Below are 12,832 nucleotides of genomic sequence, written 5' to 3'. Positions count from 1 at the left end.
GAACAATGAACTTTCCTCGAGGCTTCTTAAACTTTAAGTGTGAGTACCCTCTAGTGGCCTCCAGGGACATTTCCCAGGATTCCCAAACTTTTCCTAAGGCCCAGAAGAGTGAAGGACACTAGTGGGGGAGGGGTACACTGGAGCCAAATGTGCCCATCGCCACCATCAGCATCCCCCAGGGAGTAAATTTCTGTGAGGGCTTACGTTTATTTAAATTTTGCATGCTAATCCAGATCACACACACGTTTGGCTCAGTATACTTTTTTTTCCTCAAAATCTTTAGTATAGTAAGTTTTTCAGAAAGTCGCTGCTTCTTTAACCCACAGACCCATGACTTCAGAGATGTATGGAGTCAAAACAAATTCCACATCCTGAGAATCAAAGAAAGATAAAGCTCTTTCAACTCCATTGAAATACACGATAGGTTTTGTGACCAAAGATAGAAACAAATATAAATGGACATACAGTAAATAGAATTTTCTTGGTACAGTCTGGCCTCAGTCTGATTTTGAAATCAGTACTTATGAGGACTCAGGCACTAGAGAAGTCAATAGGATTTTATTCTCCCCTGAGGCTGAACTGCCTTCTTCTACCTCAGTCAGTTGGATTTTGCAAAGTTAAAGGCCAAGCTCTACTGGAAATCGTGGTGATGGGAAGCAACAGATCATCATTGCCAGGTCTGGGCTGGGATCCCGTGTTACGGAGTGCCTTTGATGAGATGCTGAAGCAGAAACAGAGTGAGGACTCTATGTTAAGAGACATTCCAGGGCAGAGGAGCAGTTTAGTTACTTTTAGGCAAGATTTGCTTAATAAGGAGCAGCTAGTGGTTCCCCTAATCAGTTAGGTTAGCTATGATTACTGAAGCAGCAGAGGGTGGTACGTGGGTATGCTGGCAGGAGTTGGGGAAGTATTGTGCCAGGTACATTTTTAATATTGATAAAAATAAAGCTATGTGGGAGGGTGAAATAGTCTCCAAGATCAATCCACAAGAGAAAAATCAAAGCCCAGCTTACAGCTTATTAAAAAAAAAAAAAAAAAAAAAAAAACCTGATTAATTGCAGTTACAACCCAGGCCTGAAAGTAATGTCAAATCAGACTCTACATGTTAGTGATTCTTTCTGCAAACCTCAGGGGAAGTGAAAGATTAACTTTCAAAGTCCAGCTAAGTTATCTCCTGATGGTTTGGGTGACTTCATTTCTGAAGATTGATCTGAACCCTTTATATCCCAACTACAGAGAAACCCAAAGCCAGCGCTAATATCCTGCCAATACTCACAAACACGGCTGCAAGGATTTTTAAATTCAGAATTACTTCCTTGCCAGGTAGCAAAGAGCATTGCCCCCATCCTCCTGGATGCTCTCCCATTGCTCCCGCCTCCCCAGCCCCTCCCTGGGAACCCCTGACACCCCCACACCCAGCGACACTCAACATAAACCAGGGTCAGCTCCTTGCAGCACTGTGTCCATTCTGATTGGCTGGTGCCCCTCATGGAACTGGCTGTTGAAGGTTTTGAGTAACAAGTCTACCTATAGAGATGGAAATCAGCAAAGCATTCTTGATTTAGACAATGACCTAAGCAACTGAAAGACCTTTGTTTTTTTTTAATGCCATCAGATTTATCCCCTCTTAATCACAAAACAGCTTTGCATAGCTTCACTGTGGTCAGTCAGGAAGGGTTCATGGAAAGTTCTAGTACAGTGTACCACTTGCTAGTTGTTACTGTCATTCCACTCTCTAGCCCCTATTTTCTTGTGTTCATCCAAAGAGTGTAGACCAGCCCGCAGGCTGCTAACCCTGGCTGCCCAGAAGGACTCCCTGGGGAGACTTTGATGAAGTCCTGCACCCAGAGATTCTGATTTGACTGATGTGGGTGCAGGGCTTCGGTGCTGTTCCCAGTTCCAGAGATTCTCTGTGCAGCCAGTGTGGAGAGCACTGAACTAGCTTAAGGCCAAGGCCCTGGCGCCATGATTACAATCCAGCTGCGCCTCCCACGTCACCTATAAAAACAATTTGCTTTCCAGGACTGACAATAGGTGCTGGCTGCAGTCTGGCCCAGGTGGAGGACATCTTGGCTGAGAGGGTTTCTGAGCTCCCGGAGGAGAAGACTCAGACATTCCGAGCCCTCCTGAAGCACCTGAAGAGCCTGGCAGGCCAGCAGATCCGGAACCTGGCCGTACGTCCTCTGGGTCCATCACTGGGCCCACCGCACCTATTTCTTAATCTCACTGAAATGGTGAAATAGGCATTGGCAGAATCAGTATGCAAAAGGGTCTCAGCAGATTGAAACGACAGGCACAATAAATAAAAGTGTAATATTTAACGTATATTATTTAATAACATATTTAAAAGAAGACTCTACATCAAGTTCAGTAGAATAGCCAAGTGGAAGTACAAGTGGGAAAAGAACATCATGGTTTTGTTAATGTCCTGATAAGACCATCAAAGAACCTAATTCGGTCTTAGGCTGCATTAACAGAAGCATAGTACCAGAAATAAGGAGGGGAACCTCCTCTACCCTAGACTGTTCAGACCACAGCTGGAGAATAATGCTCATATCTAGGAGGCACATTTCAAGGTCTAGTTATTTTTGACCTCAGAATAAGGCGGAAGAGATATAGTTAGGTTTTCAAAATATGCACTCTCCCTCCCCTACATATCCCATATGGTGTACTGGAAATCCTTGGGTTATGAGAAGTTGGGGGAGGATGTGTTTCCTTTGAAAAACTCTTCAAGTGATTCCAACATATTCCCTCCCTCTGTCAAGAATTCTGACTGACACCCTGGAACCTGGTGAGGAGATGGTGGCAGGAGAGTGAGGAGTTGGAAACCACAACAGAAAGAGGAATGGTGGGGGTGGGGACAGTCAGAGCCGCCTTCACATACATCTAGACTCCTGAGAAGAGAGTATGATGGATTCCATATGATCACAAAGGGTCAAGGTTTGACCAATAGGTGAGAATCCAGAGATGCCAATTTCAACTCAGTGAAACAAGAACTTTAAAATCAAGATGCTCATAAAGGAATGGGGGTTCCCTGTCCTCACCCATGTTTCAGCCCAGATCATGGCCACCTAGGTCGTCACTGTGGGTTCCATCACTACATGGGGAGGAGAGTGTTGAGTGGAACGGCCAGTCATTTTCCTGCCACGTTCTGAGATGCTACAGGCTGGACCAGATCCCAGTGGAGTTTCCCAGAAAGATGAAAAGGGCAACTCTCCCTCAATGGTGTGGGTGCCCACACCTCCAATATGGCCCGTGATAAGTCTGGCAGTTTCAGACCGTGTGAGATGAGGCTGAGATTCTGTGTGCCCAAGGCAGGATGGCATCTCTGCCTGAGCAGGCTGGATCAGGATGGGCCCCTGAGCCTCATTGCTGGGGTTTGAATCCCAGTCCTGCTCCTTCCTGGCTGGGAGACCTTGATTAAGTTTCATAACGTCTCTTTGCCCCAGTGTCTTATCTGTATAGGGGGGATAATGGCACCATCTCCCTGGGCTGCTGTGAGGATCAAGTGAGTAAATACATGAGAAGAGGTTCCCCAGAGGGTGGAACATACCCAATGCTATACAAGTGTTTGTTTCCCTCCATTCTTCAGCCAATTCAAAGCAGCAGGTGGGAGGGGCTTCCCACACAGTCCCAACTGACTCTCATCTCCAAAGGAGACCAAGACGCCTCTCGCCGCTTTCACTACCAGGGAGGGCCAGAAACAGGTGCCTCTGTGGCTAGGGTTCAAGGGACAGAATGACCAAGACTGTAACTCTCTCTCCTTAGTCCCTAGGGGGACATATTATAAGCCGGCATTGCTATTCGGATCTGAACCCAATTCTGGCTGTGGGCAACGCTACCCTCAATCTGATATCAGAAGGTAAGCTTCCCCAGAACACGCTGAACAGCACCTGAAGATGTTTTGTCTTTTTTTTAAGGAATTGCTATATCAGGGGCCAGGTCTCTGGCTCTCAGTCCCCCACGGAGAGCTCAGGCTCCTGGAGGAAGGCACATCGATGCAAGGGGGTTGCAAGTGCTTCCTTCTGGTACCACTGGCCACATACCCCCAACCCCCCTCCCGTACCCCAGCTCAGTTAGCCCGCGTCGGCCAGGGGTGGTGTGCAAGGGCTGAGGCGAAGGCTTTCTGTGGCCTGAGGACTGCTCCCTCCTCCTCTTCATGACCCCCACCCCCGGCTGCTGTGTGAGAAGCCACTAGTCTGGTGAGGACACACGGCAGACACTGTGGACCCCGGAGACAGGAAGAAGGCAATGTCTCATTTTACCTGCTGGCTGAGAGGGACATCCCCGTGGGGCTCCTAGGTGCTAGACCACCCTGTGCCCCTCGTAGTGCTCAGCCGTCTCACTGCTCCAAGGAGGCTGATACTCCTGTTTCCTGGGCGCTAAATTTGTGCCAGGCTCTGCTGGACACTTTGCTCACAGCACTTCTCATTTGTCCAACCATCCAGCTGAGGTGGCTTGCAGAGGCGGGCATGGGATGGGAAGCCAGTCTGCCTGATTTCCAAACGGGTGTGCTTGACTCTTCTCCATCAGCCGCCTCCGCAGGGCTTCTAGCCCCCTTTCCATGGCTTTTCCCCCTCCCTCACCCACAACCCATCAATACCCTCCTATGGGTTGACATGGGCCCAGGCACTGGGGTGCAGGGGAGCCATCACACCACCCCATGTGAACTTTGGAGTGCGTCTGACAAGGAATTATATCACAGGCATCATAACCTTCCCTGGTTTGTGGGCTAACACAGTTCCATCTCTGATGGGCGGGAACTAGGGGGTGTTGGGAGAGAGCTGCTGACAGAGGAAAAGCTCTCTGGCCCCTATTCAGCTTTGCATGGGTCCCTCCCAGGAGGGAGGACAGGAAAGGCCTCAGGCCTGCCTGGTGCATCAGCCTTTGTACTGAGTTCGCCAGGGCTGTGGTCCAGGATGACCCCAGCTCAACCCCCAAAGACCAGGAGAGAAGCCAAGCTCGGGGGAATCAGGACAGCAAAGACGACCCGGCCCCGCCACGGGGGCATCTGCACGGGGACTAGGACTGGTGGTGCTAATGTGTCCTTCTGCCTGGTGTGGGTCATTACCTTTGGCTTAAGGTCTCTGTTTTCCCAGCTCTGCCAGAGCCACCTGCAGCCTGAGCTCCGTCCAGCCCCAGTGCGGCCAGTAGGTGAGCTTGCTGGCCCAGCAGCAGGGAGCCAGGGGTCCACAGGGGCTCCTTTGGGGCCCTCCTGCCTCCCTCCCGACTACACTTGCCTTCCAATCGGCGTGTTGTCGCTATGCCTGGAGCTGAAGCCCTGTCACATTCACTGGGCTGTGGTTTGATCTCACCACATCTCCTGTGGAGCCACAGACCACTTTTTAAAACCAGAGGGCATTGCTCTGATCACTATGTGGTGACAATTGGGCTGAATGGAAGTTTTGTGAATTGCTCGCTTTACCTTAAAGGTGTGGGTATCCAGCTTAGAAGCCAGCAACAGCAGTAAGAACAAAAAGCAAATCCAATGATCTGAGCTCTGTTGATAGTGGAAACAAACCCTGTCTCAGCTTAAGTTATGCCCTCACCATGAGCATAGTATTGAAATGGTTACATTTAGTTAACCAGCCTCTGCTGAAAGATGACAACAGGCCTGGCAGGCCTTGGGGGCAGGAGGAGACCAAGTTCACAGAGCAGGTGTGCTAACAAGAGTCAAGGTCTCAGAGCCGCCCCTCCCCTTCCCTGGGGAGGGGAACCGCGGAGCCTGGTCTGCCACGCGCTCAGATCCACGCATCACTTTGTACAGGAAAAGGTGACCTTTTCTTCTCTGCTGCTGACATTTAAGGGTGTAGAAGCATCTCACATTCCTGTTGCACTGTGCAGAAATGTCACTTTCTTCAACAGAAGGCACACGGCAGATCCCTCTAAGCAAACATTTCCTGGCTGGGTTGGCAAGTGCAGACCTAAAGCCGGAGGAAATCTTGGAGTCTGTGTCTATCCCTCACTCTCGAAAGGTAAGAATGCCACCAGTCGCTTTTGAGAGTTGTTTTTCTCTTTTCATAACTGAGCCCAGTCATCTTTAGAAATCTGAAAACAGATGGAAGGAAAATAAATCTGCCCCGAAAACCTGTTTCCTGTCCGCCGTGGCCTAGCGCGGCCCCAAGGCCCTCACCCACCCTCCAGCCGGCAGTTCCAGGTGTGGATCTGGGAATGTTGTTTCAGCTGTGGGGTGGGGCCTCCCCCGCCTGCGGTCCCGCTTCCCTGCCCCCTCACATCCAACATGGACTCTGGGAGGCGGAAATTAAAGTTCTCTGGCTGTGGAATGAGCTTCTCCACCTGACCCACGAGGAAGTGGAGGCTGGGGCCGGGCCTTCCCACTCCCCACTCTGACCACAGCAGGTCAGAGGAACAGGAGCGCCCAGCACAGGATCCATGGGGTGGATGTGGCCGCCCAGTGGCTGCGGAGGGGACCCTCTGTCCTCACTCCCTGTTCCCTGTGCCTCTCCCCAAAACTGTACCTGAATCCCAGAGGACGGTCTTCCCAGAGAGGGGCAATACCACACACATACACACTGTGGTCAAAAGCCAGGAGTCAGCTTGGTTATGCAGGAAATCATATATTAAGTCATGCTTTTAGCCATGAATGATCTTCATTTATTTTTCCTTGGCAATGGAAACTTTGAAAAGTGTTCCCAAACCAGTGTGCATCTGTGTAAAGGCCCCAGACAGAAAAACAGGCGGACCCAAACACAGCACCCTCGGTGGCCACACAGATGGAAACACATCTGTGTTTAAGGCACCGGCTGCCTCTCTTAACCCCATGTCCACACACCAGTGGTCATGGTGCCGAGGGGTAGCGGGGCAAGCATCACCCACCTGACTCTTGCTCCTGATACGAGACTCCCTAGTCCACTGTTGGAAAGGTCTATTCAATGCCTTTATGAGCTTCACAAAATGGAAAAGGGATAGTCTCTACAAATGAAGAGATGCAGTTGACCTCTTTTATACTTTGTTTTAGTACAAAATAAACGGTGCATTTAAAAGCACCGGCATTGGAAAGAAAAGAAAAAGACAAATGAACGTAAATACAAAAGAGAAACAGACTCATAGACATAGAATACAAACTTGTGGTTGCCGGGGAGGGGGGTAGAGACTGGGAGTTCAATATTTGTAGGTATGACAGGCATATGTAGAATTGATAAACAAGATTACACTGTATAGCACAGGGAAATATACACAAGATCTTTCGCTCACAGCGAAAAAGAATGTGACAATGAATATATGTATGTTCATGTATAACTGAAAAATTGTGCTCTACACTGGAAATTGACACAGCGTTGTAAACTGACTATAACTCAATAAAATAAAATTTAAAAAAAAAAGCACCGGCGTTGGGAGGGCTCCTCTATCCTCACAGGGGACCAAGGGGTCTGGAGACCAGAGTTAATGGCACCTGGAAATAAGAGCACGTGGAAATGATCCAGGGTTTGCGTGCAGAGGCATTCTGGCTTCAGAGTGAAAGTGCACAGTGATCCCTTTTCCTTGAGGGGATGGAGCTTTGGGGATGGACCTCTGGGAGGATCTCATTCTCACTTTGAATGAGAAGGCAGCCCAGTTGTCCTCAAATTGTGCCAAGTGCCCTTCGTATTCCTTTAGATTGAGTCTAAGTGATTAATTAGTGGCACCAAGAAGCAGAAACCTTGCTCTTAGTTTTGACATATCAAATAACTCCAAATGGTTTTTGCCTCCACAGTGGGAATTTGTGTCAGCCTTCCGACAGGCTCAGTGCCAGCAAAATGCCCTGGCTGACATGAACGCTGCCATGCGAGTCCTCCTCAAAGAAGGCTCAGACACCATCGAGGACCTGAGCATCGCCTACGGCGGGGTTGGGGCTGCCACCATCAGTGCACAGAAATCCTGCCAGCAGCTCCTAGGGAGGTAAGCAACAAACCCTGCACACTGATGGTGGAGCTTTGATGTCAAAAAACAAGTGGAAGCTTGGTTCCTGCAAGAGTTGATAAAGCCCTGGGAAGATGGAAACTCCTATATATAGAATCACTGCTTGTTCTTTCTGTAGTTTTGCTGAATGAATCCAACCTTATCTGACTTTGATTAATTAGGTGCTACTCTTTAGGTGAAGGATGTAACAAAAATGGCCCTGGACTTTGTTCAGACCCATTGCTCTTGTACACATCAGTATTCCAGCAAACCTGGGCCAGGCAACATCCAAATGGTACCCACAGCTCCTGATGCAGGGAAGCACCTATTGCTTCCTCAGTAAAGGCAATGTCCAAGTTTGAGACCTGTCCAGTTCATAATTGAATTGGCCCTGATGGTCTATTTATTTAATGCCTGCATCCAGCATGTTCTGGCCCTTGAACATGCTTGGTTCATGTAGCAATGGAATGGGTCCCATCCTCACACTGCCATGAGGCTCAGTTTTCCTGAAGGGCTTGATTAGATGATTTCCAAGTTCTCTTCCAACTCATAAATGAGACTCTGGGGTCTCTAACCCGTCAGCATCCGGTATCTAGCACACGCCACATCATTGACACTGCTCTTTGACTGGTCCCTTCCTGCCTCCAGCCCTACCAGGCGCTGGGATGAGCTGATGCTGGTTGAGGCTTGCAGGCTGCTCCTGGATGAAGTCTCCCTCCCAGGCTGGGCTCCAGGGGGGAAGGTGGAATTCAAGAGGACTCTAGTGGTCAGCTTCTTCTTCAAGTTCTACCTAGAAGTTCTGCAGGAATTGAAGAAGCTAGTAAAGCTGTCCTCGGTGTCTGTAAGTGCTCTGGCTTTTATGTGCTCTTGGCAGCCATAGGCTCCTAACCATCCTGCTGCTTTTGCAAACTGTCTCGTGGGCAGCCTGTCAGTTCCCAGACACTCTTTCTTCAGGGGTTCAGCCCTGAATGGCTGCTGTGTGAGGCTCAGGATGCCAGGCTGTCTTCAGTCAGCAGATGTTTACCACATGGGAAACAGGATGGGGCCCCTGTCTCCCATGTGCAGTTTTTTTCCTTTTAAAATCAACTGTATTAAAATAAAATTAGACAATAAAATGTACCTATTTAAATTCAGAGAGTTTTGACAAATGTGTAAACTGATGTAGCCGCCACCTCAAAGTTCTCTCAAGGTGGAGACCATTTCCATCACCCTCAAAAGTGCCCTTCTGACCCTCTGCTGGCAACCCTCCCACCTCTGCCCCCAGGCAACCCCTGATCTGCTTTGGGCACTATAGATTAGTTTTGCCTATTCGAGAATTTTACATTCAATATGAAATGTAAAATAAATTTTATTTTTCAGAAATACTAAAACATTTACATGCTAATATTTAAGCAGCTTCTCTCCAGAATTTCTGATTATAAACTTCTGGAGTAAGTGACCAAAGTGAAACATTGTCTCGCTCCCCTCCCCTCCCCTCCCCCGACCACAATTACAGCTGTCACCCTACCTTGCACCTCTGTTCCGCCGCCACATCCCATCCCGACAGCCCAGTGTTCCTAAAGTGTCTGGCTTTCACTCGCTCAGATGGAGACCCTCACAAACCACATTTACAGAATAATTCTTGCCACCACTGAATTTCTGAATCAAGACACTCGATGTGTTTCAGTGATGCCCAGAGAGCCTTCCCAGTTTGACAGCTCTCCCAGAAAAGCTGAGTTGCTGAGGAAAACCGTCAGGATTTGGGCTCTTTTGTGTACAGTGAGCTCCAGCTCATTCTGGAATAGCTTCTCCAGCCCCAAATTTCCTTGCTTGTCCTCCTGCCTCTGCTCAGCTCGCTGACTGGCCTCTCCCTCCCCAGGCTGACTTGAGGGTCAGATTCACCCATTCAGCCTAGGTCTGCTGTAGGTGGAAAGGGAGGGAGGGCAGGATGCATTCACAGGAGTGAACTCCAGGGAAGCGACGTGGATTTGGGTTACCCGGGCTACCTGAACCTCATGGTTGCTTGGCTACTTCAGCCAAGTCACTTTCACGTGAATCAAAGCCCAGTTTAATCATAGACTAATCAGCTTATCTTTATTGTTTTGCATCATCTCTCAGGGCAGCTGCCGTTATCCTGAAATTTCAGACCGATTCCTAAGTGCCCTAGAAGACTTCCCAGTCGCAGTACCCCAGGGAGTCCAAATGTACCAGGTCAGTGAGTTTAATTTAATGGAAACCTAGAAACTAAAAGACAGCTGCAGCTATGGGGACAAGCAAGCAGTTCAGAGTTGCAATCTTCCCTTCTGACTTTCTAGTTTTTGCTACTATGTTGGCCCTTTGCTTAGACCGAGTGTGGGAGAGGCTGGATCTAAGACCAGGCCTGCGCTGCCTACCGCAAGGTGCACTGAGGGCTGAACCAACCGGAAGCAGTTTGACCATCTGACTAATAATCAGTAGTCTCTTCAAACTCATGTTCTTTGGGGATTTGTTTGGAGAGTAGGTAAGCCAGGCCTGGGGGAAGGACAGAGCAGGACAGTGGCAAAGTCCAGCCTACGGCCCTGATTGCAAATGTTTAACCTCCAGTCAGCAAAACAAGGGCCCTGCAAGCACCTGCACCTTCTCTTCTTGAAGGACAATTCAGAAGGAATCTATTACTGTCTATTAGAGCACAAGTCCTCCCACCACCGCATCTCCACACACACAGACCTTCCCTGAGAAGAGTTCCAGAACAAGCACTTTCTACATCGCATTGTACTCCCAGTGATAGGAGTGCCACCTACAAGGGCAGCCAAGGCACTTTAGGCCAGATCTGAGTGGACTTCCTTGCCCTGTGCCCCTCCCCATCCCCTACCAGAGGCCCTGCTCAAGCTGATAAGCAGGTTTGGGGCTTAGATTTTGGTCCCCCACCCTCAGGAGTTACATCGCTTTAGGCCTCATTATCATAATCACTTTATGGGTGAATGGGCTGATCACTGGAATGGTAAGAAAGAAAGACAGGGAGACCCTCTGAACTCCGGAAGAAAGGGGTCCGGGGATACCTCTTGGAAAAAGATGCCAAAAAGAGAAGCCGGGCGCCCCTTCACCTGTTTCACAGTTTTGCCAAAACCTTGGCCCCGTCTAAAGCATTGCCACATGACTGAAATGACAGTTCCCCAGTCTACTTACAGCATTAAATTGTCACGCTCATCTGACCCACTCCAGTGTTTGTTGCCTGAGGGCGACCATCTGGTTTCTCAGTCCTGAATCAGGAGTGTTGGTGATTGGCCAGGCCACTTCTGAAGATTGAAGTTTTCCAGGGAAACTCTTGTCTTCCTCTGTAGAGTGTGGATTCTCACCAACCCCTCCAAGATCCAGTCGGACGCCCCATCATGCACCTATCAGGTCTTAAACATGCCACAGGTGAAGCCATATTTTGTGATGACATCCCTATGGTGGATAAAGAACTTTTCATGGCTTTGGTGACCAGTACCAGAGCCCATGCAAAAATCATGTAAGTAAATGAAAAGCTTTCAAAAAGCCTTTTAAAAGCACACTTGGGGATTCCCTTGGAGGAGTGTGACCATTCTCCTGAAATGTCTTAAGCCCAAACCTAAAATGGAAAGAATAAAGAAAAGGTCACCAGCCCCAGAAGGAGGAAGGGAGACTACCTGGAAATGACCGTCATGAAAGAGAGAACAAAAATCACAGTTATGGGCCATGGCTTTCATTCTAACCTCACAACCCCTCATCGTCCCACTGCAGCCTCAGCTGTGGCTCAGAGGAGTAACTCTGAGTGGGACTGATATTCAGCTGGTGATGAAACATGGAACTGCTTCACTGCTGAATGGTAAATGGCCACCGTCCTGAGCTTCCTAAGGTTACCCCTTGCCACAGCCACGCTGGCCCCTCCCAGCAGCTACCATGTTACCCCTGGCCCAGCAGGGGGCCTCCTGGGCCCTGCTGTATGGCAGGTCATCTCTGATGGGTCAGAGTCTATGGTGGACCAGTGTTATATATATCTCGATTCTTACCCATCCCTCAAGTTTAGGTCCCTCAAAGCTTGCTGATGTCTACTTCCTAAATAATTCTCTTTTTTCAGATCAGTGGATTTCTCTGAGGCCCTTGAACTACCCGGGGTGGTTGATGTGGTAACAGCTGAGGACATTCCAGGCACCAATGGTGCCGAAGACGACAAATTGTTGGCTGTAGATAAGGTGAGGTACAGAACATGCCTTCCCACGTGACTGTGTGCAGATCATCACCGAGAGACCACCTCCAGGCAGCTTTCCATCGCCCCCTAGCCCTCTCCGTTGCCAATTCTTCTAGCTTCTCTCTACCCCTAACCTTTATTCAGATAGATCTGCTCTTCTGGAATCAGAAAATAATATCGCAAAAAGAAAATTCGTTACAGAAAAATAAGTCCCAGTTTTCCCACTGTGTGCTCTTGAGTCAATTTACTCTTATTTGGAAAATAAATGGAGGAACTGATGTGTATCAGGATAGAGAAATCTAGAAAGGAGAGTACAAATATACAGCCACTCCCTGTCATTTACGCTGAACTCCCCTTCTCCTCGCCGCCTCCCACTGACCTTCACATACTCCGTTTTTAATAGTTACTCGTGTCATCTTTGATCTTTTCATTCAGTTCTACAATCATTCACTGAGCACTTGCTTTTGGAGCCAGACTACCTTGGCTCATGTTCTTGCTCACCGCTCACGAACTGTGTATCATCACCTGTAAAATGGTATAGTGATGCCTGCAAAATACCGCCACCTGTAAATGGGAATAATCATAACACGCACTTCATTGTGTTGTTGTGAGATTTAAATGAGCTAATACATGTAAAGTGCTTACAACACTGCTTGGCATGTGAACACTCTCAGTTGGTGTTAGCTACTCTTGTCACATCCCAGTGAGTGTCACACAGACTGTGTCTCCTCCAGCCATGGAACAAATCATTATTCTTTCGGTTGA

General features: G+C 48.8%; 1 protein-coding gene across 1 annotated transcript in view; it reads left to right on the top strand.

The window, feature by feature from the left end:
* Window positions 1-5,401: 5,401 nt before the first annotated feature.
* The window catches only part of LOC105082310 (aldehyde oxidase 2), a 48,656-nt gene continuing 41,225 nt past the window's right edge, over window positions 5,402-12,832 (top strand). The window contains exons 1-6 of the mRNA XM_074364190.1: window positions 5,402-5,975; window positions 7,715-7,899; window positions 8,557-8,740; window positions 9,997-10,089; window positions 11,199-11,368; window positions 11,957-12,071. Of these exons, the coding sequence (XP_074220291.1) occupies window positions 5,847-5,975; window positions 7,715-7,899; window positions 8,557-8,740; window positions 9,997-10,089; window positions 11,199-11,368; window positions 11,957-12,071 (876 nt within the window). The 5' untranslated portion in view covers window positions 5,402-5,846. The remainder of the gene's footprint in view (window positions 5,976-7,714; window positions 7,900-8,556; window positions 8,741-9,996; window positions 10,090-11,198; window positions 11,369-11,956; window positions 12,072-12,832) is intronic.

The sequence above is a fragment of the Camelus bactrianus genome, chromosome 5, assembly GCF_048773025.1.
Source record: "Camelus bactrianus isolate YW-2024 breed Bactrian camel chromosome 5, ASM4877302v1, whole genome shotgun sequence".
Taxonomy (NCBI): Eukaryota; Metazoa; Chordata; class Mammalia; order Artiodactyla; family Camelidae; genus Camelus; species Camelus bactrianus.
The sequence above is the reverse complement of the archived record's forward strand: the minus strand, read 5'-3'. Positions and strand labels throughout refer to the sequence as shown.